Source organism: Talpa occidentalis, unplaced genomic scaffold (genome assembly GCF_014898055.3).
Source record: "Talpa occidentalis isolate TD23 unplaced genomic scaffold, MPIMG_talOcc4v2.1 talOcc4.5, whole genome shotgun sequence".
Lineage (NCBI taxonomy): Eukaryota > Metazoa > Chordata > Mammalia > Eulipotyphla > Talpidae > Talpa > Talpa occidentalis.
In genome coordinates, this window is record NW_023604861.1 from 114,008,068 (window position 1) to 114,035,179 (window position 27,112).

General features: G+C 49.3%; 2 protein-coding genes and 1 pseudogene across 2 annotated transcripts in view; 2 read left to right on the forward strand and 1 right to left on the reverse strand.

Moving 5' to 3' along the window:
* THADA (THADA armadillo repeat containing) overlaps positions 1 to 19,708 on the forward strand; it is a 287,428-nt gene extending 267,720 nt beyond the window's left edge. The window contains exons 37-38 of the mRNA XM_054687792.1: positions 18,062 to 18,231; positions 19,293 to 19,708. Of these exons, the coding sequence (XP_054543767.1) occupies positions 18,062 to 18,231; positions 19,293 to 19,688 (566 nt within the window). The 3' untranslated portion in view covers positions 19,689 to 19,708. The remainder of the gene's footprint in view (positions 1 to 18,061; positions 18,232 to 19,292) is intronic.
* LOC129146933 (40S ribosomal protein S4, X isoform-like) lies at positions 14,881 to 15,896 on the reverse strand (annotated as a pseudogene).
* A 3,875-nt stretch (positions 19,709 to 23,583) lies between the features above and the next one.
* Positions 23,584 to 26,251, forward strand: ZFP36L2 (ZFP36 ring finger protein like 2). Its single transcript, XM_037528153.1, has 2 exons — positions 23,584 to 23,910; positions 24,433 to 26,251. Exons 1-2 carry the CDS (start codon positions 23,860 to 23,862, stop codon positions 25,885 to 25,887), a joined length of 1,506 nt encoding a protein of 501 aa, XP_037384050.1. The 5' UTR covers positions 23,584 to 23,859; the 3' UTR covers positions 25,888 to 26,251.
* The last annotated feature ends 861 nt before the right edge of the window (positions 26,252 to 27,112 follow it).

A 27,112-nucleotide genomic window follows, 5' to 3' on the forward strand; every position in this document is an offset into this window, starting at 1 on the left:
GAAACAGCGATTTAGAGCCACGTGAAGAGGGAGAAAAACAAGTGCCACGCCCTGAGGAGTGAGGAGAAGAATTGCTGGAACCGGGTCTGGACATCAGTTTGAAGAGACCTCTTGGTTCTCTGTACCATTGTTCGGTTAGTTACTTATTCTCCAAACCTTTGTCACTGGGGAGATGGAGGAAGAAAGGTTGCTCGGAGGAAAGTTCATTAGAACTAAATCTTAAACACTGGGTATAATTTCAGTGAGCAAGAATGAGAGAGATGGGGAGCATTCAGACAGGAGGCGGGGCCAAGGATGAGCCTGTTCAAAAAAGGAATAAATGAGTACGATACAAACCTCAAATATGTAAGCAGGGTGGGGTGAGATGAATCTGGGGTGCAGTATAGCACCTTTGTACTACGCAGGACTCTAAATCCAGCCCAACATGCTTTAGCACAAAGGGACATATTGGGTTGTGTAATAATTCTAGTGTGAGGACTGACTTCAGATGTGACATAGTTCAGGGGTTCAAACAGAATTCCAAGGACCTGGTTTCTTGCCATGTCTTCCCCCCCTGCTCTTAGGCTGGTTCTGTTTGCAGATAAGCTCTTACTTCCCTTAGGAGTTTTAAGGTGGCAACCCTAAACTTATAAGGTAATAACTCTACACGACATTTTCCTCTATTCAGGACCTGTGTCAGTAAAGACCCATTTTTTTTTAAGATTTATTTTATTTATACGAGAACTGGGGAATAGGCCAGAGGCACAGGAGGGTGAGAAAATTCACCAGAGACAGAGCGGGGAGCAGAACAGGCAGATGGACTGAAAGCACTGCTGAGGGGAGCAGCAGGCGAGGCAGAAGAGGTCTGCTTGCCATGTGGGTTTCTCCCTGGCCGGCTGGGAATCGAACCCATGCTGCAGAGGTTGCGGACAGCTTCACAGCACTGCACCCAACCCGCTGCACTACCAGGGAGACCCAAGACCCATTGTTTTTTAAGTGGCTCTCACTTGGTTTTAGGCCACCCTGGAACTAATTTCTGAGACAAGGAACATGATGCCCTGATTTGGGTTAGACCAAAGGCAGATGCCCAGGCCTGGAGTGGAAGGTAGTGTTAGCCCCACCCTAACCACATAACTAATTGGTGTGGAGGGTCTGACTCTCCAGGGGAAGATTGGGATACAGCTATCCAAAGAAGGTGAATGGAAGAAAAGCAACAAAAATCACATATATTCTCTAAAACCTGGAATGCCTAGCCAAAGAATCTGTATGTCATTTGTGCCAGAAAATGGGTAAAGATTTTGGAACAAATCAGTAACATGATCAGAGCTGTGCATTAAGGTTTATTCAGCTACACTTTAATAGCTGCCATGTGCTTGGCACATGGTAGGGGCTCAATAAATATCTGTTGAATGAGAAAGATAAATGGATGGATTAGGAGTGAGGAGAGAGAGAAATTAAAGATAGGGGGTAGTCTTCGAAGGCCATGGTAATAGTTTAAAAGGGGAGCTAACAGAGGAAGTAACAAAAGACCCATCAAGAAAATCAAGAGTTTCCAGGCGCCTTCCTGGTGGCACAAGGGGTCAAGCACAGCACTATGAAGCTATCTGCAGCCTCTGCAGCATGAGTTCAATACCGGGCCAGGGAGCTACCCACATGGCGTAGCAGACCTCTCCTGTTGTGCCTGCTGCTCCCCTCAGCAGTGTATTTCAGTCAGTCTGCCTGTTCTGTTCCCCACGCTGTCTGTGGTGAATCCTCTCATCTCCCACACTTCTGGCCTATACCCCAGTTCTTGTATGCATAAATAAATAAATTTAAAAAAAAAAAAACGAAAATCAAGAGGTTCCATTGTTAAGAAACCCACATAACAACAAAATGTCAGGAGGACAGGGTTGGTTAACCGTGGCAGACACTATCAATGGGTTGGCCAGGAGAGATCAAAATGGAGCAAATGTCGTAAGTAAGTAAGAGATGAGAGAGAAGGTTTAGTAATGGGACGGTCAGAAGCCAATTTGAAGGAGTTTAGAGTAGGTAAGAGGAAGCAAATAAAGGGAGCAAGTGCAGACCACTCTGTAACACCATCTGTCTCTTCATCCGCCCCTTTCAAACTCAGCAAAAACAAACCAGAAAAGTCCCCTCACTCCACACATTCTTCTTGCAGCACCTATGCCATCCCCTTGACCTTCAGCCAGCCACGTTTCCCTTTACTCTCATGGGCCCTTGGGCTCTGCTTCTTCCTGTCCAACGGCTATCTCTCATGCAAATATTGACATTATTCCCTGGTCCTAAAACCACAATCCTAGACCCTCCTCTGCCTTCTAGCTAATGTTTCAAAAGAATCATTAGAGAAATTTGAGGTTGGGAAGGACAGAAGTTTGAGTTTATGTTGAATGTCCTTTGTAGAAGACAAGATTATAATAAATGTCTGGAGAGTAGAATGTAGAGACAGGGAGAAGAAGGTTGAAACAATTTATGTAGAGGCTCAGTTAGTCAGAAGACACCAAAAAAGAAGGAATTGCCCGGGGACAGTAAGAATCCAGCTTAGATTAAATAGCCTGAACTGAGAGAGCATCTCATCAGCATCCTGCCTCTCTTCAGGGGGCATGGGTGGCACAAACTGGAACAGTCCATTGGGTCTGGGCAGATGTGGTTATGGAGCTGTGAGCCTGTACTAGGTCAAGTTGATGAGGGAGCTGGGGCCTAGAAAGAGCATCACAGACCAGTAGTCCAGGATATGTAGAGAGAATCATGTGATAGTCTGGGAGATGGGGCAGGGACACAGATGTGGTCAGTAGTGTCAATGGTCAGGGTAGTTTCAGTGGAAGAAATGGAAGGTTGAATAGTTAGAGAAACCATGTGGTGTAGAACCATAACACAGAGTCCATGGTACAGACCCCATAGCCTAACCTGTCTCTGTTTACCTCACTTAAAATAGAGTTGGGCCTCCCTGGTGGTTGCAGGCGGTTGAGCACAGCACTGTAAAGCTGTCCACAGCCTCTGCAATGCGGGTTCGATCCCGGCTGGCCAGGGAGATACCCATGTGGTGAGGCAGACCTCTCCTGTCTCACCCGCTGTTCCCCTCAGCAATGTATTTCCGTCAGTCTGCCTGTTCTGCTCCCTGCTCTATCTCTGGTGAGTCCTCTTACCCTCCCGCGCCTCTGGCCTGTACCCCAGTTCTTGTATGCATGAATAAATAAATCCTTAAAAAATAAGTAAATAAATAGAGTTCATAAAACCTTCACAAATTTATTGTAACGAATGCAAATGAAGCACTTAGGATAGCGCTTGCATATGGCAAGGGCTCAGTGAATGGTAATGATGCCATTCTTCATTTCAAAGTGATGGTAAAACTTTAAACTTGAGACCTTAAAGTTGAAACAATTCTAGGTAATGACAGGTTCTCAGATGTCATTGTGCTTATTGGGATAGGGTGAAATTGAAATAGAGGGTATTGGAATTGAGAATGGTAAAGAGAGGTGAAAACAAGTGTTGGAAGGGACACTTTTATGGATGTTGAAGCCACCAGTGGGGTGGCCTAATTCTGAGTCACTGAGAGAGGGCTCTGGCTTAGGTTAACAAGAATGGGGAATGGTCAGTATTGAACTTCAAAAGAAGAGAGATTGTTGAGTAAGAACTGGGAGAGGGTTGTTCTAGGTGACAGAAGGCGTGTGCTGAGTGTGTCAGAGACCAAGGGAAAGTGGGACAACCTCTACTGGAAATTTAAGACTATGACAGCTCCTGCCAGATGGAAGAAGCAGGGGAAAGAGGAAAAATATGGAGAATTTATTCACAGTAGGACAGATTTTGATTGAGAAGAGCTGTTTTTCATAATAGCTTTTAAGACAAAACATTCCCCATACCTGGGGCAATGAAAAAAGCATGAGGGAAGGAGGGAGGAACTGAAAGGAAGGTTTAAAGTAGATTCCTGAGAAAGGCAATAGAAGGAAGCTGTTCCCTCTCCTTGACTGAAACATGTGGGACATTAGACAGATGGGCTCAGGACTGTGCACTGGTGCTGGGCATGCCTCAGCTGGATGCCACTCCCTGATGGCCTGCCCACATCTCCTGCTTGGGGGGGACACAGTTCTGCATACATTTCCCAGGTCCTTGCCACTGGGCACTCTGACAGATCAAGGGGCTGAGTTGGGTTGGAGGCTTCTGCTTTTAGAGTGCAGAAAGCACTCAGATGACTTTAAAGGGAAGGAAACAGGACACCAGCAAGCTTCATGGCTGCCTTCTCTTCCAAGAGCTCTGCTCTGTAATGTAATTGTATTCAGACATTTTTTTTGCATGACGTCAGGGAATAGTCTGCCTCCCTTAAAAGCTTTCATGAAAAAGCACAACCATAAAACAGATTCAGGCAATGAAATGGAAACCAGACGAGTGGGTCTGTGTAATTCGGGTAAAGAGATTTCTCTTGCAGCTCTGTGATTTGATCGCTGCTGTCTGCATAAAACTCTATTTCACGGGATCCACTTACACAGGAGTCTCACCGTGCAGGTGCTTTAAGACATAAAATGTCTTGCTTTATTACCGAATGTGATGAGGTGCACGAAAGCAAGGGTTTCCTCCTTAGTGGCTGCTCAGACCACCCTCCTATGCTTGTGGTCTTTCTGGTCCTGAAAGTCCTAAACCCCTTGTCTGTATGTGAGCCCAGGCCCAGCAGCAGGAGTAGCCCTTCTTTCCCCCTTTTGAGCCCCCACAAACACTTTCATCTGCCTATCTTTCCCCTCCCTGCTCAGGGTTACTAGTCCTTGGGAAATGTGTCCTGGGGAGCAGGCCTCATCGAAGAGGCTCTTTCTTACCCCCTCCCCTTTTCTTTACAGCCAAAGGGGCACAGAATTAAATTACCCCTCATCCTCTGTTTTGGCATACTCTCTGGCTCCATCTGAAGAAGTCCTTTCATTTTTGTGTTTTTATTATTTTTTAAAGATTTATTTTTTTTATTTATGCATACAAGAATGGGTGTCTCAGGCAAGAGGTATAGGGGGTGAGAGGATTCACCAGAGACAGAGTAGGCAGATCTACTGAAATACACTGCTGAGGGGAGCAGTAGGCAAGACAGGAGAGGTCTGCTGTGCCATGTGGGTAGCTCCCTGGCCAGGGATTGAACTCATGCCACAGTGGCTGACCTTAGCTTGATAGCGCTGAGACTTTAACCCCTGGGCCACTAGGGAGGCTCTTTATTATTTTTTGAGATGAAATTCATATAACACAAAATTAACCTTTTGAAAGTATACAACTCAATTGCCCTTAGTACATTCATAATTTTTGCAACCGTCACCACTATTTCAGAACAGTCTCACCAGCCTGCCCAAGAAAACCTCTCTCTGCTAATAGCCACTCCCTCTCTTCCCACCCCACCCAGCGCCCGGCCACTGCCAGTCAGCTTTCTGTCTCTAGGACTCTTTCTATTCTTGCTATTTTATATAATGGCATCATAATATATGATCTTTTGTGCCTGGCTTCTTTCAGTTGGCATAAAGTTCCAGACTTATCCATGTTGCACGTATCCATATTTCGTTTCCTTTTATTATCCCTGAGTTATATTCTATTATATGGATGGACCGTATTTTGTGGCTACTTTCACTCACTGATGGACATTTGGGTCACTTCACCTTCTTGGTATTATCATAGTGCTCTTGTGAACACTCATGTGCAGGTGTTTTGTTCGAATGCCTGTCTTCAGTTCTTCTAGATGTAAGCCTAGTAGTGGAGTCACTTGGTTATATGATAATTCTGTGCTTAACTTTTTGGAGAAATGGAGGTTTGTTTTTTTTTTTTTTGTTTTGTTTTGTTTTTGTGGGACCCTCGCCAGCGGCTGGGGAACAAACGGGCACTGCAGCGGCTGCGGGCAGCCTCACAGCCCAGCACTCAACCACTGCACCACCAGGGGAGGCCCTGGAGGTTCTTTCTTGATGGAAATTCTCTTAGGTCTGCTCTGACAGGAAATAGCAGGCAGGTACCACCCTCCAAGACACACTGAATTCATTCTGCTTGATCTGTAAAGAAAGAACCCAAAGGAATAAGGCTGATGAACCAGGAGTCTCCCTGGGAATGAATGAGACCACCAAGAGATGGTTGTAATCAGAAGAAAAACCGTCTCTGTAGGGAACAAGGAAGAGGATAGGGAAGATGATAGGGTATTGAGAGGATTTGGGGCCACTTGAAAAGACTGGACTAAGGCAAGGGAAAACCTTAGTGAGAAAGGGACAGGGACTGAGCAGGCCAGAATGAAGGAAGATGTGGCCCCCTAAGACACCGACAGCTGTCACAGCCAGTCCGTTAGTGATGCACGAGTGTTCCGTGAGCGCTGTAGCCTGACTCATCCCTGTAGCAGTGGGGGCAAGGAAGCAGGCAGAGAGAGCTTCTCATGCTTGGGAGCCAGCACTTTCAGGCTCTGAGGGCCAGCGATGTCTCTTCTTTTCACAAGAAAGCTTTAGGAGATCACCCCAACCACAGGGTGGAGGATGGCTTGCAGGCAGGGAAGGCAAGACCGGGAACAGGGAAACTGGTTGGAAGCTATTATCCTTAAGAGAAGACTGGTGGGGCCTCCCTGGTGGCGCAAGGGGTTAAACACTGCACTATGAAGCAATCCGCAGCCTCTTCAGCACGAGTTTGATCCCCACCCAGCCAGGGAGCAACCCACATGGTGCAGCAGACCTCTCCTGACTCACCCACTGCTCCCCTCAGCAGTGTGTTTCAGTCAATCTGCCTGTTCTGTTCCCCCCTCTGCCTCTGGTGAATCCTCTCAGCCCTCACATCTCTGGCCTGTACCCCAGCTCTTGTATGCATAAATAAATAAATCTTTAAAAAAAAAGAGAAGACCGGTAAGGGTGAACCACAGGCTGGTAGTGGGGAGGAGAGACCACAGATATAATAATCAGGACAGGTAACGTGGATACAGAAGTGAGGGCCCAGGAGAAGGTACAACTAAGAAGAAATGGCAAGTCGTAGCAGAGGAGACTGTCAAAGACATCCAGAGAGATCCAAAGCTCTGGGCATACAGCCAAGGACTGGAGTCAGGTAAGAGGTGATGAGTTTGTGGACAGGAAGGTTGTGGAAGCAGGCCAGACTATTCCTTCTGGAGTGAAGACAAAATTCAGAGGAGACTCATCTTCTTTTCTTCCCTTCAAGCCAATAGAATTTCAAAAGAATTCAGCATGTTTTGACCTCATGGTTTTGGCCTAGAGGACATTGGGACTCTGGTAAATACACCTTTTTCATCTGGATTATACCCACATTGATTAATTTTCATCTGGCAATTATTCTCCAGTGTAAATCCATCGAGCCGACTGATTTCCTAATCAGTTTTCTATGTAGAGCGCTTAAACCATTTTTAATGTTCTCCCTGATTATCTTAAATATCAACTGTTCTAAAGAAATTACATTTGACAACGAAGCTTTGAATTTTGGTCAAAACTTTATTCTAATGAGTAAGAGTTTACCATCCCTGGTTTTAGATTTGTCCGTTTTGGTTTATGTATTTGTTTCCGCCAAGTCACATTTTCCTCCTGGTGGTGTTTTTTGTCTTTATTTGCTGTTTTCAGTGTAACTTTGAAAGTGACTTCTTTGGTCAATTATTATGAATCATATCATGTGCTTTTTAGTCAGTGTTAGTTTAGTTTTATATTCATTATTTTTGCCAGTAACACTCATGACAAGATCAGAACATCCTCACGATCAAAAAAACCTGTGTCTTCCCAGAATTCCTCTTCCTCTACCCACACCCTCTTGCGCGGAAGACCGAAAAGACAGGAACTTTGCCGCGAGTGGACGCTGGCTTCTCAAAGCCCTTAACATGAGGTGCTGCTCCTGGCTCATTTCAGTACATTCTGCGACACTTTGGTCTTCACTCTTTTTTGGTTGGCTGAAAACCCAGAGCCTCAGTACCCTGTATTCTCTGAATTGTTCTCTTTCTCCGCTTTTTGTGGGTCCTCTTCCCTCTCATCACCCCCAGGCTTCTCCGGCTTTAGACACCCCCCCTTTCTCAGCCCAGGGCTGGCAGCAAGCGGTTTCTGATGCCTTTGGGATAGTAATTCCAGGGAGGCTGCTGGGGATTGTGGGTCACAGGGACAGAGAAGAAAGGTCTTGGGAAACCTGGCAGTGAACTCAATTTCAAGATATAAAATTCCCAGGAACTTTGCAATCACAGGCACTTAACGTTTTGAGTACTGTCGATAAATGACAGCTAAGCTCTGTCAGGAGTTGCTTGCTATATTATCATAGAATATTTTTGTTCTGTTCAAAGCTGTAAAAGCGAGAGAGTGAGGGTAAGTACCTCTGAGGGAGCTTTCTGGATTCTAGATAAGCCTGGGAGGTAGAGGGAAAAGCCCTCAGGAGAGAAAAATGATCGTGCTGAATGTCTCTGATTTCAAATTTTCAGTCTTCTGGTACACTTCAGGACTGTCTGTCTCCACAGTATTCCATACCCACCAATGTGCTGGAGGAGCTGGGCAACCCCCCATCTTGAGCTCTGTACTTAGACTAGACACTTCTTCAACGAAGCCCCGACTGCTGCCTAGCACTGCGCCTTGTGCTCATGACAGTTTTGCTGAAATGACTCAGTCATCTGATGAATAAGCCAAAAGTGTTGAGGGTGGGAGTGGGGCAGCAGAGAGGACACTGGGAGGGGGGGTGACTTGAGGGCTTAAAGAAGGTTCACAAAGACCTCAGAAGGAGCTCATCAGTCTTATGAGCTCATGCCAAGAAGAAATTCCCTGTAACAGAAAGAAGGTCCAGTAGTGACATAGGCTAAAGGAAACTGGAGGGACTTCAAGGAAAGGAAAAAAAGAAATTACAAGATTCAAACTGGTGAGTGAGCAATGTGGAATGTGTCTGCAGAACCTTTGCAAAACTCTACCCAGGCAGAGGAAGCTGATGGAAGAAGGAACTCTCAAGTTGCCCAGCCCTCCCCACTTAAAGGGGCTTCCCAGTCTGTAGGCCATCTCCATGGACACCACCTCCAGGCTGCCCTCCAGTGACTCACTTGGTTGGGTCAGGGAGCTGGGCAAAAGGGGACAGATTGTCCCTTCCAGGAGGACTGCTGTGGGGTGAGTATCCATGTAAAAGAAAGAAAGCACAAGGTGCTTACCCTCCATGAAGATTCCAAGGTGACTGAGTGAGCAATTTGGGAGGCTCAGCAGCGTAAAATCACCAAGGTGCAGGGGATATCTGTGCTGAAGAGGGCAGTGCTTATCTGGGGGAGGCGTGGCTTTGTACCTAGCACAGGGAGGACCTGACATGGTTCAGGCCAAAGGAATCCTTGCTGGGTGGAGAGTAGGCCAGATGCTGTTGTCCAGAGTCTCACTGCTGTGTACCCAGCTCACTCCTCATCCTGTAGCCCCTTCACACACCAGGTCCCCTGGACTGGGAAGAGCTGCAGTACCCTGAAAGGTTTAGAAGAAGGTGAGTGGTTCCCTCCTCCCCAGCTGAAAGCTGCTAGGGGAGGCCTAGGTCTTTTTCACAGGTGTTCCTGCCTAAGGGTGATGTTTGTTTGAATCCACTCCTTATTCTTTGGTGTGGTTAGGAGTTAGCAAATTCAAGTATTTTTATAAGCGTTGTACCAAGTCTACTATTAGCCAGCTGTAATTTAATTTATCAATCCCTTTTAGGTGAACTACGGCCCTACTGAATAAATGATTATTTGTTTGAAGTGATTATTTGTTTTCATACCTGTGTCCATTTTAAAAATCAGTTTAGGAAAATACATATATGTACCCAGTGATTTGAGGCCTGCCTGCATTTTTTAAAATTACAGTTTTTTAAACTTTAAAAATAAAGTTGCTTCAAATATATATATATATATATATATATATATATATCTTTTCTTTAAAATGAAAACAAAAGATTTGCACGATAGGCCACCAGGAAGACGTTTATATCAGCCCATGGCTACATATGTGGGGTCTCATTTTCTGACCTGGGTCCACAGGAATTTTGGGCAACCCAGCCCTTTGTTCCATATGAAAATAACTAGTAAATGAAGAAAAGTGAATTGCTAATATTTGAAACTGTTTTTTACCCAAGTATTTTTAGATTGCAAATGGTGGTGTTTTTATCCTATCCCTCCTGACTAGAAATTTTCCACCTTTGGACAGAAAGGGCCCTATAGCCAGTTGTTCCCCTCAAAATGGTTGCTTTCCACCTGCTCCCTGGTGAGGAGAGCTGGTGAGAGCTGGTGAGGAGGGGTGTGAGCTAAGGGTTGCCTTCTAGGGAAAAGGAGATGAGGAGATGAGTCCTCTCATCTGCCCCAGCAGAGACCCGAGCCCAATGAGCGTTGAAGAGTTCCACCCATCTCCTCGACAAGTCCCTTAAAGAGACTTCACTGAAGGGCCTATTCTCAGCTATAGGGTTCAGGCGGCGTTCCTCTGCCTCGGCACTGTCGCCATGTGTTATAGGATATTGAGCAGCATCCCTAGTTTCTACCCACTCCATGCCAGTGACACCACCACCTCTGAATTGTGACCACCAAAAATGCCTCCAGATACTGACAGATGTCCCCTGGGAGGCCGCATCACCTCTGGTTGAGTTGTGAACCACTAGGTGAGGTCATAAATGATGTAGCTGCAACTAGAGGCTAGCAGAATAGATGCTATTACTGTCCCTGCCACCCTACAGCTGAGAGCAAGGGGTGGGGTTACCAGAACCCGGTGAGAGCTGGAATGGGGGGAGGCAGCTCCCACTAGAACCCTGGAGTCTTGCCAGTGTTGGGTACAGGAAAGAAATACCCAATTTGTCTCTCCCTTGCTCTACTCTGTCACGCCCTTCTCTCTATCTACCCTCCACTATCTCAGCACCCCTTCCTGTTAGATGAATCCAGCTGGAAACCAGGCAGCAGGGAACCCAGGCCCTGAGCAGGGTGAAGAAGTCACACGGATCTGAGAGGACAAGCAGCAAATAATCAGCCTGCGCGTGCATCCATCGTTCTGTATATTTAGCACCTCCAGGCAGTTCGGTAAAATAGTCAAAAATAGATCCCCAAGTCAGACATCTGGCTCTCCCACTTGTAGCTTTCGTGATCTTGGAGAAGTTACTTCTCCAAATCTCAATAACCTTGACTGGAAAATGGCAACAATAGTCTTATCTACATGTATGACCTAATTCTCGCAATCTTGGCGCTTTCCCGCTGGAGAAACACAAATTCTAAGTAAATTGCCTAGCAAAGCACCAAGGGGGTTATCTGCTGTGCGCCCAGTGCTGTCTCCATGAAGGGTCCCAGAGGGGCAGCGGTGTGGGCGTCAGCCGTGGGGTGCCTCCCTCATCTCCCGTGAGCTCACCAGGCGCTGTGGAGATGGCAGCGGAGAAGAGTCCTGACGAGCTGGAGAAAACCAGACCACAGGACCTGAGTTGAGCTGTAGGGGAGGAAGAGACCTGCCTGCGTCAAGATGAGGAAGAAGACCTACCAGACAAAGGAATGGGGAATAAAGCAAAACCACAAGGGGTAGAAGGGGTGGAAAGACCCAGAGAGCCGCGGGGGAGTCTGGAGAGAGGAGCACTGTGGTCAGGGCCCCTGTGGTCAGGGCTCCCGTGTTCTCACCTGGAAAGGGGAGGGGCTCGCTTCAGGCCACCACCCTCCTCAGTACCCTGGAACAGGTGCAGATCCAAGTGCACGGGGCCACATGTTGAGGTGGGTGCCAGTCGCCTGGCCCAGGCTGGATGCACAGATATCATCTGTCCGGGCAGCCACTACTCTGTTCCAGCAGCTGTTGGCACATTAAGGTGCAGAACAAGAGGCCAGAATCTAACTTTTTCGATTTTCAGATGATGCTCCAAATTGGGATTTTTTTTTTTAAAAGATTTATTTATATTATTTATACAAGCACTGGGTACAGTCAGAAGCGCGGGAGGGTGAGAGAATTCACCAGAGCCAGAGCGGGGAGCAGAGCAGGCAGAAGGACCGAAGTACACTGCTGAGGGGAGCAGCGGGCGGCAGGAGAGGTCTGCGCGCCATGTGGGACCCTCGCCTGGCAGCCAGGGATCGAACTCGCGCTGCAAAGGCTGTGGGCAGCTTCGCAACCCAGCACTCAACCGCTGCGCCACCAGGGAGGCCCTGAAATTGGGATTTTTATGAGACATTTCCTGATTTTTAAAAAACCATGTGAGTTGTTCCAGACTTGCATGAAGTGCAAATGGACATTTGCACCCCTTTCCAGACACTTCTGATGGGCCCCTTGGGCCTTAGAACCTGAACTCTGTGTGTTTAGTTGGGGTCTGCTGCCATGTGTACTGTCTCTTAAGTAATGGTGTCCAGGACTTAAAAAACAAGAGAAAGGAGGAAGAAGAAAGGGTCGCCTGCATCAGTTGAGCTCCCCTCTAGACCTAATACCATGGTCAGGCTGGAGGTGGGCGAAGGGCTGTAGTTGAGGGCCACAGGCATAGAGCAGCATGTGGGTGGGCAATAGTCCCAGTCCTGGCATTGGCCCAGGGCTTGCTGGGACTGGAGCTGCCCTTGGGAGCACTGGCCAGCACATCTGGCTCTTCCTTGATGAATTTTAAAATATTCAGATAAAAAACAGAGACTAATACCACAATTATCCATATTCCCCCAAACTTCCTGCTGAGTTCTTCAAAGCTGGTGGTGCCACCTCTCGCTGTTCCTTAAGACCTTCCTCTGGCTTATTTGCCTCACACAAGGGTCATCTGGGACCTGCTTGGTGGTAAAGGCTGAGATAGTGACATCTGATAGTATAGCCATGAAGGTCCCCTCCCTGACTGCCTTGCCTGGAAATCCCACCTCTGAGCCCAGCTCTGATGGCCCAGACGAGCAGAGAGTGAAGGGTCAGGAGAGGCAGGAGGCTGAGAGGCTTCCGGCAGCCCCAGGAAGAGTTGAATGGCAGAGTAAGCAACTGCGCCTGGTTTCAGCTCCACGCTTGTTTCTCACGACTAAAACACAGCCACTTGCCTGCTGGGGGGAAGTGAAGAAATCCATGGAGAAGACTGGAAATAATGAAGTTGTCTGAAAATAACCCAGTGAAACTTCAAAATATTGTTGCTCAGAAAAAAAGACAGTAATATTCAATCAAACTCTACCTTGGCCTCCCCAGGCCTGCTCCAGCCTGTCTGCCCCCTCCAGTCCCCTAGCAAACACCACTCCTTGGCATGCAGAGCTAACCTCTCTGCTCCCCCTTCATCCCAGCCTTTCAGCACTGCCTGCCCAGGTTCCCCCTTCATGAAGCTCTTCCTCTTCCCAATCCCCATATCCCCCCCTTTTCTGTCCTTCCATTGCTACTACTAATGATATAATTAGTCCCCACCATACACCATCTTGGACTATTTCCTGTTAATTCTTATGTGTCAGCTTGCCTGGCTAAACTATTCACTGTCTGAGAGAATGACCTGGGAGACTGGGATTTTCCTCATGTTTCTCATGGTTCCCCTTTCCCCCCTCCCCATCCCACCCCCAGCAAGGTGCCTAATAAATACTTGGGGGTAGAAAAAAGCTTGAAGTGGTGGGTTAGTTGGATGGGTGGATGGAGAGCTGGCTAATGGTAGGATTGCGGAAGTTTCCAAAAATGCCTAAAATAGGATTCTCCAGAGCTCAGAGTAGGGAGTATTCAATCCACTGCCACGTACTCAGTTTTTACTGTACTAACTTGACCTCTCGTGGGAAGGAGACTTGACCAATGACCTTAGTCTCACAGGCATCTCTCCCATGATACTTTAGAATCAGACTGGATGCTTTTGATCCATAATCTGGAAAAATTCATCTTGGCATTTTCATTTTAAGCAGTACACTTCAACATGACCTCAAAGCCTGTGACTTGCCTGTCCACTTGCCCAGAAGTGAAAGATCATGTGTCTTAGCAGGGGACATAAGCCAGATGTTACAGTGGATCTAACACATGTGTGAAGCCTGGGTCTGCAGCATTCTCCAACTCCTTCCTGGAACCACTCATCTTTGAGTGGTTTATGATTGCCTAATCTAGACATGTCCTTTATGTAGAATAACAGAATATGTGGTCTAATTGTGTCTGACTTCTTTTAAAATTCATCTGTGGTGTAGCATGTATCTTTACTTCCTTTTTATGGCAGAATAATATTCCATTGTTTGGATATACCACATTTTTACTTAAAAACATTTGAGTTTCTACTTTTTGGGTATCCTGAACAATGTTGTTATGAACATTCATGTACAAGTTTTTGTGTGGACATAATTTTTTTATTTCTCTTAGGTATATGCCTAGGAGTAGGAAGAATTATATGATGTTTCCCAGAGTGCTGAGGGTTCCAGCTTTTCTACATCTTTCTGATTTCTTCACATCTTTGCCAAAACTTATCATCAATCTTTATTTTAGTTATCCCTAGTAAATGTGAAGTGGCATTTCATGCTTTTGATTTACATTTTCTTTTTTTTTAAGATTTGTTTTATTTTTATGCATACAAGAGCTGGGGTACAGGCCAGGGGTGCTGGGGGTGGGGCAAGAGGATTCACCAGAGACAGAGTGGGGAACAGAACAGGCAGACTGACTGAAACACACTGCTAAAGGGAGCAGTGGGAGAGTCAGGAGAGGTCTGCTGCGCCATGTGGGTTGCTCCCTGGCCGGAGATCGAACTCATGCTGAGTGGCTGCGGTTAGCTTCACAGGTTGCATCTTAACCCCTTGCGCCACCAGGGAGGCCCTGATTTACATTTTCTTAATGGTTAATGATGCTAAGTATCTTATGTGCTTATTAGTCATTGCATATCTTCTCTGGAGAAATGTCTATTCAGATCCTTTGCACATTTTTAAATTGGGTTGTCTTTTTATTATTGGATTTTATGAGTTATTTATATGTTCTAGATACAAATCCCTTTTCCGATGTAGAATTTGCAAATATTTTCTCCAGTTCTGTGAGTTGTCTTCTCACTTAACTTTTCTTTCCATGCTTAACTTTAAGTATGAAGACCTGCCACCCAACAATATCACCTAGAAATCATTTCACCCACTCTCTGTTTAGCTGCCATTCTATCTTTAGCAATGGTGAATTAATACCTTTTCCTCGGGGAAGAGAAATCCTTGGTTTCTCACTTTTGCCAATAGCAAAAATGTTGGAGAGGTTGGTGGCAAAGCTTTTGTGGGGGCATCTTTCACATGGACTACATCTAAAGAACCAAGGTGTCTCTTTCTGCTGGTGAGCACACCAGCTGTCACCGAGTTGACCTCCAGTCATCATGTACAGGTTACCAGTTTCAAACTTGTACAGTCTCCAAATCAATCTGAATGTGTCATTCATGCTTTTTTTAAATTTTTTTTTAATTTATGCAATAGCTGGGGTACAGACCAAAGGCATGGGAGGGTGAGAGGATTCACCAGAGACAGAGTGGGGAACAGAACAGACAGACAGATCAAAAGCACTGCTGAGGGGAGCAGCGGGTAAGACAGATCTGCTGCTCCATGTGGGAATCTCCCTGGCTGGCCGGGAATTGAACCCGCACTGCAGAGGCTGTGGACAGGAGGCCCGCTCTGCCACCAGGGAGGCCCATAATGTTTCATTCATTTTAATGAGGGGACCAGGCTAGCAGCTAGTATGAGCATCATGGGGATGATGAGGAATTCCTTTGGTCCCCACAAGATCTTTCTCACTTTGCACAACTTATACTTGGTCTCAGGTATAATGCGATGAACAGCAAAGTGACCGTTGGTATCATAGATCAGACAGAAATTCTCTCTGGTCTTGTCAATGCTGGTGACATCCATAAAACCAGCAGGGTAGGATAGGTAGTGTAGACCTTGCGATCAATCTTAATGAATAGGTGCATGCAAATCTTCTTCATCTCATCTCCTGACAGAGCATCCTGAGGTACATTCCTGAGGAAAACAATGAACAGGAGACATTCTTTTAGCTTATAGGAAGAGCAAACATCCTAGTCAAGTTATCCAGCATCCAGTGCTTTGGAGATATGACCTACTTCAGATGCCTCTTGGGACCATGAGTCATCGTTACACTAGGCAAAGAGCATCTTTTCACTTTCTTAATGATGTCCTTTGAAACATAAAAGGTTTCAATTTTGATGAAATCAAACTTTGTTTTGTTGCTGTGCTTTTGATGTTATATTTCAGAAACCAGTGCCTAATCCAAGTTCACAAGATTTACTTCTGTGTTTTCTTCTGTGAGCTTTGAAGTTTCAGCCCTTAAGTTTAGGTACTTGGCATATTTTGATTTAACTTTTGTACATGGTGTGAGGAAGGGGTCAAACTTCATTCTTGTGCATAAGGATGCCTAGAGCTCCACTGATGTCCGAGCTCCACTGATGTCCAAGCTCCACTGATGTCCGAGCTCCACTGAAAAAACTGTTCTTCCTCCCCTCTCTCTGTCCAATTGTTTTGGTACCCTTCTCAAAAACAATTGGCCCTGAGTGTGAGAATTTTTTCTAGACTCTCAGTTCTAGTCCATTGATCTATGTCTCTATCCTTATGTGAGTACCACACTATCTTGATTCCTGTCATTTTGTGATGTTTTGAAATAAGGAAGTATGAGTCCCCCAGTTTGACTGTATTTTTCCAGATTGTTTTGGTTCCCTGGACACACAATAGATTCTTCAGAATTCCTCACCTGTGAAGTAGGGATGGTAATGCCCAACCCATAGGATGTTGGAAGGATTGGAGAAAGAGTACTTGGTAAGGGCCCTGCACCTCGTAGATCCTCAGTGAGGCCATCCTTTTAAGTCTGATTCAACACCCTGGGAAGTCAGCTGCCCATGCCAGATGCCAAGTCCCCTCCCTGTGTACCATGCACAGCCCGCTTTGGGGGCCAGATGGTCAGGGCCACATCTGTGTTCTGGAGTTGGAGAGGTGGATTTGGAAAAGACAAGGTCTTAATTGATGTGGGTCACAGAAAGACAGGCATGGGTGCATGATGGACTGAGAGAGGTTCATTTTCTGTGCGATAGGACTACAGTCACACATTTGAGACCTCCAGGTTGGGAATAGGAGGATCTGGGTTATTAGTGTCAACACCCTCAGCTTCCTTCAAGCTCATACTGAGGACTAAGGCAAAATGGTGACATAAGCAATGGTTTCCCCAAGACACCCACTTCCTCTTTCTGCACCCTGTTGGGCTCTTTCAGTACCCTTCCCCAAATAGCTAGAAAGACGGGTACCTGAAAAGTGAATTCGCTGTAAGACAGCCCGCCACCTTCTGTAGTACAACCTGTGAACTGTGAATAGTTTTCACATTTTAAAAGTTGGGGGGGAAATTTTTTTTTAAATCTTGACATATTAAAATGACATAAAATCAAATTTTATTGGACTATAAATAGTGTTATAGGAACACAGCCACAACCATAGGCTGTTGTTTACATAGGCAGCTTTCAGCAGTTGAGCAGTTGTGACTCAAGGTCAAGACCCCCCAAATTTAAATACTTTCTGGACCTTTAAGAAAAAGTTTGCTAGTGCCCTGCTCTGAGGTGTGATAGGTATAAAACGCCATGTGCCCAGTGGGGTTTGCGTTCAGAGGAAGGGGTGAACTAATAGACTTCAGGCCTTGTCCTGCCGCAGAACACTCCTGATATCCTTCCAGTGACACCAGAAGGACTGAGGGGAGATAAGTGTGTGTCGACTGGGCTTTTCCTATTCACATTGGGAACTGGAAATGGAAATGGTGGCGTTCAGGCCTATTCAGGCCTCATTCTAGCTGTTTGGAGAGCAGGACTCAAAAGTGGATTGCTAGGGCCTCCCTGGTGGCGCAAGGGGTTAAGCACCACATTATGAAGCAGTTCGCAACCTCTGCGGCACAAGTTCGATCCCCAGCCAGCCAGGGAGCAACCCACATAGTGAAACAAACCTCTCCTGTCTCGCCCACTGCTCCCCTCAGCAGTGTATTTCAGTTAGTCTGCCTGGTCTGTTCCCCACTCTGTCTCTAGTGGGTCCTCTCACTCCCACCCCCCCACATCTCTGGCCTATACCCCAGCTCTTGTATGCATAAATAAATAAATCTTTAAAAAAAAAAAAAAGTGGATTGCTAACCTTCAGTGAACCTGGCCTCGTTTCCCTGACAGGCTGGCGGCAGTGATTTCACCTGAGCCCCTTCATGGTGCAAACCTGCAGAACCTCCTGGGCTGGCCTTAACAGCACCTTCATTGCTCACCCTTCTCCTTTCCGCAGAATTTGCCTTCTGCCAGGTGGATGCCTCCATCGCACTGGCTCTGGCCCTCACTGTGCTGTGTGACCTGCTCCAGCAATGGGACCAACTGGCCTCTGCCCTCCCAGTCCTGCTAGGATGGCTCTTGGAAGACGGTGATGACCTCGTGGCCCTTGTGGAAAACTCGCATCAGGTAATCCCGGTACCTTGGGGCAGTGGGAGGCAGAATTGCAGTGTCCCACCCACCCTAGCGCAGTGCTGGTGGGCTTGTTTCGATTTAACATGCCTGTGAAGATGCCCTCAGACACTCGGGCAGAGCAGCTGCCTAGAAAAATCTCCCAATGACCATAGCAGCCTGGTAGGTGCAGCCTGAGGAGTCAGGCCACTCTCCTGCGGGCTCTTGGGGGTTCTGATGGAAGCCTTCAGATGGGGGGGCAGTAGGAAAAGGCTTTTGCCCCTGGGAAGTTGAGAGTTTAGTTACGGCAAATGTTTATTAATCAACATTGGAGCAGCCAGGGGCTCCTCATGGTTAGGTGAACCATTTCCAGAGAAGCATAGTCCCTGAAGCATATTTGCAGATTGAGGAAAATTATTAGCCCCTTCCAGGCAGGAGGGAAATCAACAGATAGGGAAACTGAGGAACAGGACAAGCAGCAAAGCATCTTGAGAGCTGAAACTCATATCCACCTGCGTCTGACTGAGCTGGCCTTTTTGGCATCCCCAGCAGGTCAAGAGGTCAAGAAGCAGTGTGTTTATGGGAACATTGCAGACATGATAAAGTGTCTGTGGTAAAATGACCTTGATAATGCCGAGCATTATAGAAATTTGTTTTCACCCTCAGAGACTGGTGTCCTGTGTTTGATGAGTCTTTGTTCTTTGTTATGCTGCTGAGATGTCCCTTCCTCCCTCTTCTGATTTCTAAGTGCACCTTTAGGTCTAGAGCCCAGTCCCATGTCGAGGTTCCCTTTCAGCACCAGCTCCCCAAATATCTTGGCTTTGAACCACAAACCACATCTTTATCAAAGGTCATGTTAAGGGGGGGGGGGCGGGAAATTCCTCTCCAGTGGAGAAGTACAAGTGAAGAGAAGGTGACCTTCAGGGTAGCAGGGGGTGTACAAGCATGGGTGTTGACAGGCAGGAGTGGGCCCTCTGTCAGGTGGGGGAGGGTACAGCCTTGCAGGACTCTGCTCAGTCTGTATTAGAGCATGTAACGTCTCCCAGAAGGTAAACTTTTGGCTTTTTCATTTGATTTAGGTGGAAGAAGACTACCTATTTGAAAAAGAAGAAGTTAACTTCTGGGCTGAGACCCTGATCTTCGTGAAGTACCTCAGCAGGCACCTCTTCCACCTCCTCTCCAAGTCTGGCTGGCGTCCCCTAAGCCCTGAGAAACTCCGTCATCTTCAGAGCACAGCATCCGGGCAGCACCTCCTCCTTGCCCGGTTCTTAAGACAACTGCCCCCAGCTGCAGAGTTTTTGAAGACGGTGGAGTTCACGAGGCTGCGCATTCAGGAGGAAAGGACTTTGGCTTGCCTGAGGCTGCTGGACTTTCTGGAAGGAAAAGAAGGCAAGGGCACCCTAGTTCTCAGAGCTTCTGACTCTCCTGCAGATGCAAATCAGTTAATTCTTCCAAGAACACAGGCGGCTTGTTAAAGAAAGTAGGACTTGGGGGCCGGGTGGGTGGGATATTCCCCCTCTAAGTCTGCAGAAAACATGTTGAAGATAAATTCAAGTATTTTCTCCCTTTCATGCCTCCCCCACTTTTTTGAGTCTAGTCTTCTGTCCCTTCCTACTGAGGAATTTTTCTTAAGTTCACTCATTCAAGGCGGCCAGGTTTATTGCAGCTACTGTAGGAAGTGAGACTACCACATTGAATTTTATTCTGTTCCCAGGTGCAGGCCACCTGTGGGCCTGAATTGGCCTTTATTTCCCCCGGGACCTCTAATGTCCAGCCATAGCCCACTTGCATTTGCTGTGAATTGACTATACAGCATTGGGTTTTTACACGATTTCTCCTAACCACCACCCCTCCCCCCCCCTTTTTTTTTTTTTTTTTTTGCTGGATATAGGGATTGGGTTCGTTGGCAGACCGCCCATTTGGACGGAATTCTAAATTTATTCCAATTTAGCAAAGGCAGAAATGTGATCCAAATGTTGAGTCCTGGGAGGATCAAGGATCAACTTCATACAAATAATTTTGTTTTTATTGTCTGCATGTGGAAGTTCTGCATTGACCTACACATGCCAATCCGATCCCCTGGAAAAGTGTGCGAATGTTAGAAAACCCAATTTTGCCAGTAGGTGAAAAGTGTTAGAAAGAACCTAGGGAAAATGGAACCCAAATAAATGATTTATTTGATGCCTACACTGTTTACTGTCATTTTCTTGGTGGCGATAACAAGAAGATTCTCGTTTAAAATGACAGAAAACACATCGATTCATTTCAACTATTTAATCTGGAAACCTTACTGCAGATTCTCTGCCTTTGCAGAGGCCCAGCCCGGCCCTCTTCCTCAGACACCCAGCAGGTGTCGCTCTTGTATACATTTTGCCACAGGTTCTGTTTTTCATTGGCTTGCCATCTTTAATTTATGATTTCAGCATAAGTGTTATCCACAGTCATCTTGAAAATCATAATTTGAATGGGTCATAGCCTCATCCACATTCATTTTTCATCCTTGTTATCAAAAAAAGCCATTTTAGTAATAGTATATAAACTTCGTCCAGCTCTTAGGATTTGTAAATATTTAAATACTTCTCAGGTGAGCAGTCACTTATTATTTTATTGATGTTTGACGTTCTGACAGGACAGTTTAGAGGAGAGAGGGCTCTGTGTGATGAGATCTACTACAGAAAGGTTTGTATTTAAAAAATAAGATGTCTCTCTTTGAAATAAAATCACCTAATGCTAAAAGCATCACTGCCCTGGAAGTATAGGAAAAGGGCTCTATGAGATGAAGCTGGGAAAGAAGTTAATTTAGTATCCAAAGAGTTGTTGGTTCCGTGAGTGGCTTGTGCACCGTTCAGCTCAAAATGTGCTTTTTGTGATCCTGAATCAACTGCCTGGTTAGGCATCAGTAGTCCACACTTCGTGGAAAGTTGCCAGTCCTTTCTTTTTGTTCTGAGAAGACCTGGCTGGTGAGAAATCATGGACTTGTTGGTGTGAAGTGGTGATAACCATAGTAGAATAATTGTGAAACTGGCTTCAGAAAAGCCCCAGCATTCAGTGGAAAAGGCCAGCATTCCTTCTTTCTTCATTTAAAATGAAAGCATTTTCATCACAATAAACCTTTTTTTTAACACCAGCAGGTATTCTGTACCAACACTACATGTTTATACGGTACCTCCAGAATCCTCCTATGCCTGCAAAGTGGGTGTTCACATAGCTGTTGACTGGGAATTACCCCAGATTTTTGTCTTGGCAGCCAGGAAGTACAGGTGGGACAGATGTTTCCATTGGTTTTATATCTGAGTCCTCCTGATGCACTCGCAGGGAATACTTAGGACTACCCCAAAATTTGTGTATTTAGAGTCAGTTCAACAAATAGAACAGTCAAGGTTCTCAGGTAGTCTTGGCTATGAATGTCCACTACAGTTGCCCAGCCCCATCTAGGGGCTAGTTAGGCAGTGTGTAAGGGTCAAGCACTCACCTCCTCTTGCCCTAGGGTGCAAGATTCAGGTGTCTCTCAGCTCTGTGTTCATGATTCTGTGGCTGTCTGCTCATCTGGCAAGGCTAGAGACCTGGTTTTCTCCATTTTTATGCTTTGCCAATTTGTTGTAATAAAATGGATTACGCTTGTTTATCTTTTATACGCTTTGAACAGGTAAATTTTGCACCTTGGCAAAGGTAAGAGATGAGTAAAGCAGGAATGATCTTAGTTTTATGAGGAAACCCAAGTACCAAAGAGATTGTGATTTGCAGGAAGATCTCTTGGCTTCTAAGGGGCAGCACCCAAACCCCAACTTGCACCCCTACCGGGTCCACAACACAAGCTCCTGGGCTGTGTGCTGTGTGCGGGGAGTACCGCAGGGAACAGCGTGCAAGCGGAACTGTTAGAGTCGGTTCGTTTCTTTTGGGTTTGCTCAGAAATAATGAGCACCGAATGGAAAGGAGTACAAGGAGACATCGCAAGAAATAAGATCATTTTGTAAGGCAATGTGGGTCACTGGCGGGAACTGGGCCCATTTACAATCTGGGTTCCCAGGTGTGTGAAGCGGCCGGCCCACCCCATCTTTTCAGCAGCACATGTACCAACCACGGCACCAATGCCCTGCACCACCCCATACTCTAGATCTTCCTGTTTGGGGTTGTCTGCGACTTTTTAGCCTCAATGGGCGCCGGCCAGAGGAAGGACGTTTGCAAAGAGCATTTCTTGGCGCAGTTTTAGGGTGTGGGGGGGGGGGCAAAGGAGGAAACAGGAGTGTTGTGGGAGAGTGCACCTTCCACGCGCGTCCTGGGCGCCTGGCCCCCCGCCGGCCTCCCGACGTCCGCAGGCAGCGAGCCTGCACCCCACAAGCTAAGCATCTGCGCAGCGCCTCCAGCGGCCAGCGAGGTAAAGGCCCTGGAGGGCGCGCGGGGCCCAAGCTGCGGCGGGCGGGGCGCCTCGGCTGGCAGCTGCACCCTAACCCCGGGAAGGCCGGGACGACCAGCAGAAGGACGAGGTGGCGGGAAGTCTCCTCCATGCCTGCGCGGCCCTCCCGGCCTTTCCTCGGAGCCGGCTCCCCCGCCCGAGACGCGCCGCGCCACTCCGCGCCTTTGGCCCCGGCTCAAGGTCTTGTGATGTGATTAGCAAAGCCAGCGCCTTGTCCTCAGACACGCAGCCCTGCCCGGCAGGCCCCGGCGCTCGAGCGCTGTTTACAGCAGCCTGGGCGGGGGGGGGGTGGGGGGGGCGGAGAACCCGGCCCAGGCTCCTCCGGGCGAGACGGAGGCCGCCCGCGTGGCCGCCCCCGCCCCCACCCCGCCGCGTCTCCACGTGCATTCGGGCCGGAGCCGCCACCCACCCCGCCCGGCCCCGGAGCCCGCGGGCCCCGTCGGCGGCACCCCCTCTGCAAACCGCCGAGTCGCGCAGCAGCTTGCACTACTCCTGCAGTTTGCAATTCCCGCGCCCGGCATAAAACCCAGCGTAGGAGATAAAAGCTCGGCGATTTCCCCAGCAGGGGCGGGCGGGCGGGGCAAGACACGTCTAGGGCTGCAGAGCCCTGGCCACGTTAAAACGGGCCGGGGATTTCCAAGAGCGCGGCCCCAGAGGACGGAGCCGTTGCTTCCCGCCGCCACCCGGCAGCAGCACCCATCTGGGCCGGGCTCTCCATGCTGCCCAGGGCGCCCGCCCCGCCCCGAGGTCTCTCCGCCCCGTCCCCGGGAAAAAAAAATTGGCGGCGGCCAATCGGAGGCCAGGACGGGGCCTGACGTCCCAGAGCCGGCTGGCGGCGTTGCCTGGAGACCCCGGCGGGGTCAGCGTTCTGTCCCCACCCCCGGCAGGCCCGCCCCGCGGCGACCGCGGGGTATATAGAGCGCGTGCTCCAGCGCCGCCGAGTTCCAGCAGTCTGCGAGCTGCCGTCGGCGCCGCGGGGGGGGCGGGCCGGCACCCCGGGGCGCGGAGGGGCGCTCTTTGCTTCTCTTTCCTCTTGCCCCCACTCCGCACTCCCGGGCACCCTCTCCCCACTCCACGCTGCTTCGTCTCCCCCTCTCCTCGCCCCACGGCAAACTTTCGGTCCCTCCCCCGGCCCTCGCCGTTATTCGTCGTGTCCCGAGCCTGGCCGCGCCTCCCCGGGGCTCCTCCGAACCTCCCAGCCTGCGGTTCCGACCCTTCCAGGATCCAGAAACATGTCGACCACCCTCCTGTCCGCCTTCTACGATATCGACTTTTTGCGCAAGGTACGCGGGGGAACGGAGAAGGCGCAGGGCGTGCGCGCGCAGGAAGCCCCTCGAGTTTCCAGACCCTGCTTTCCTGCCCTTGGCTTTTGGGGGTACCCTTGCCGCCCCGAGTTTTGGGGCTAGGGGAAGCCCCGGAGTGTGCACTAATGTGTGCTCGCGTGTTGTGGGCGCGGGAGGGGGAGCCGGGGGAGCCAGCGCAGGGGGGAGTCGCTGTAGCGGGCTAGTTTCTCCCGCCCGCCGGCTGCCACGCTGCTCGGGGCTTCCCGGGCCGGGTTCGAGCCGCCCCGCCCGGCCGCCGAGGATCACATGTCGAAACCGAGCGCGGCCCGCGGTGGGGGCCTCCGCCCGCCAGTTCCTCCCTCGGCCAGCTTGCCTCGCGCGCGTGCATAGGAGCGTGGGGGGCGGGGGGACTCGAAATCTGCAAAAACGGAGACGAGACTGTGAAGTTAACTCTGCAGCTCGCCCCAACTCTCCCCACCCTTTCCGCTCTTCACCCCTTCTGCGCTCCCCTCCTTTCGGCAGACGGAGAAGTCCCTGGCCAACCTCAATCTGAACAACATGCTGGACAAGAAGGCGGTGGGGACGCCCGTGGCGGCCGCCCCCAGTTCGGGCTTCTCGCCGGGCTTCCTGGGGAGGCACTCGGCCAGCAACCTGCACGCGCTCGCCCATCCCGCGCCGAGCCCCGGCAGCTGCTCGCCCAAGTTCCCGGGCGCGGCTAATGGCAGCAGCTGCGGCAGCGCGGCGGCGGCGGGCGGCCCGGCCTCCTACGGGCCCCTCAAGGAGGCCCCCGGGGGCGGCGGCGGCACGGCCTTGCTGAACAAGGAGAACAAATTTCGGGATCGCTCGTTCAGCGAGAACGGCGAGCGCAGCCAGCACCTCCTGCACCTGCAGCAGCAGCAGCAGAAGGGGGGCGGTGGCTCCCAGATTAACTCCACTCGCTACAAAACCGAGCTGTGCCGCCCCTTCGAGGAGAGCGGCACGTGCAAGTACGGCGAGAAGTGCCAGTTCGCGCACGGCTTCCGCGAGCTGCGCAGCCTGACGCGGCACCCGAAGTACAAGACTGAGCTGTGCCGCACCTTCCACACCATCGGCTTCTGCCCCTACGGGCCGCGCTGCCACTTCATCCACAACGCGGACGAGCGGCGGCCCGCGCCGTCGGGGGGCGCCTCCGGGGACCTGCGCGCCTTTAGCGCGCGCGACGCGCTGCACCTGGGCTTCCCGCGGGAGCCGCGGCCCAAGCTGCACCACAGCCTCAGCTTCTCCGGCTTCCCGTCGGGCCACCACCAGCCCCCGGGCGGCCTCGACTCGCCGCTGCTGCTCGACAGCCCCACGTCGCTGACCCCGCCGCCGCCCTCCTGCTCCTCGGCCTCCTCCTGCTCCTCCTCGTCCGCCTCCTCCTGCTCCTCCGCCTCGGCGGCCTCCACGCCCTCGGGGGTCTCGACGTGCTGTGCCACGGCGGCGGCCGCCGCTGCAGCTGCGCTGCTGTACAGCACCGGGGGTGCCGAGGACCTGCTGGCGCCCGGGGCCCAGTGCGCGGCCTGCTCGTCGGCCTCGTGCGCCAACAACGCCTTCGCCTTCGGCCCGGAGCTGAGCAGCCTCATCACGCCGCTCGCCATCCAGACCCACAACTTCGCCGCGGTGACCGTGGCCGCCGCCTACTATCGCAGCCAGCAGCAGCAGCAGCAGCAGCAGCAGCAGGGCCTGGTGCCCCCTGCGCAGCCCCCGGCGCCGCCCAACACGCCCCTCCCTGCCAGCGCCGCGCCGCCCTCGCCGCCCTTCAGCTTCCAGCTGCCGCGCCGCCTGTCCGAGTCGCCCGTGTTCGACGCGCCCCCCAGCCCCCCGGACTCGCTGTCGGACCGCGACAGCTACTTGAGCGGCTCCCTGAGCTCGGGCAGCCTCAGCGGCTCGGAGTCCCCCAGCCTCGACCCCGGCCGCCGCCTGCCCATCTTCAGCCGCCTCTCCATTTCTGATGACTGAGGCAAGAGGGCGCCAGTGAGGAAGGAAGGAAGGGAACACCGTTCTGGGGGCGCTGGTGGGCGCCCCTGCCGTTTCACCCCCCTGCTAGGGGTATAGGTTAGGGGGCACAAGAGTTGGGGGCTGCGTAGGCACGAGCAGACTGCAGGCCGGACCGAGCACTTGGACTCGAACTTCTGTGCTGGGAAGGGGGTCTCCCTACCCCTCCCCTTTCGGTTTCCTCTTTTTTTTTTATTATTATTATTATTATTATTTTTATTATTATTATTATGGAGTTTCCTTCTTGTTGGGCAAAAAAAGCCAACAAACTTTTTGTATTGATGAACAAAATATTCACAACTGGGCAGTTGTGATGCGACTAGAACAACCAACCAAACACTTAAACTTTCTTAGGTCTCCGAAGAGTTTGGGACTTTAGCAAAAATCAACCCAGCACCAGCAGCTACCAACCACCATTCCATGTCCTCACTTGAAACTTACCGTGAAAGAAGTTCCTAAGTGTCGCTTCTGAGACCCGTGTAAACAAACCAGCCAGCCACCACTTTGCTAAACCTATAAGCTTGTAAAATCCAATATGCTACCAAGAATATGCCTTCTGATAGTAGCCTTCACTTGCATTGGTTGTTTCTTAAACAAGGCTCTTTATGTCTGGAAAAAGGCCTTGCATTCCAAAGTTCCATGCTGGTTACTGGTTTTCATTGCCACCACTGAGTGGATGTTTAGTTTAGAACCATTTTGTCTGCTCCTTCTGGAAGCCTCGGGCAGACCTTAGTTGTAATTGTTGGAATAACTGCTGAATTTTTAGCTGTTTTGAGTTGATTCGCACCACTGCACCACAACTCAATATGAAAAAAAATATTTAACTTATTTATTATCTTGTGAAAAGTATATACATTGAAAATTTTGTTCATACTGTATTTATCAAGTATGATGAAAAACAATAGATATATATTCTTTTATTATGTTAAATTATGATTGCCATTATTAATCGGCAAAATGAGTGTATGTTCTTTTCACAGTAATATATGCCTTTTGTAACTTCACTTGGTTATTTTATTGTAAATGAGTAAAATCCTTAATTTAAGAGATTGTATGTAATATTTATTTCATTAATTTCTTTCCTTGTTTACGTAAATTTTGAAAGATTGCATGATTTCTTTTACAGAAATCTTGACGCTGTGGAATTAGTTTGAGGAATATCTTATGAGTTTTCTTAGAATGTATAATT

Bases quoted from the DNA above. Each gene is read 5' to 3' on its own strand.
- ZFP36L2 (XM_037528153.1), top strand. From the start codon at position 23,860: ATGTCGACCACCCTCCTGTCCGCCTTCTACGATATCGACTTTTTGCGC. The intron at 23,911-24,432 runs GTACGCGGGGGA...TCCTTTCGGCAG, and splicing joins ATATCGACTTTTTGCGCAAG to ACGGAGAAGTCCCTGGCCAA.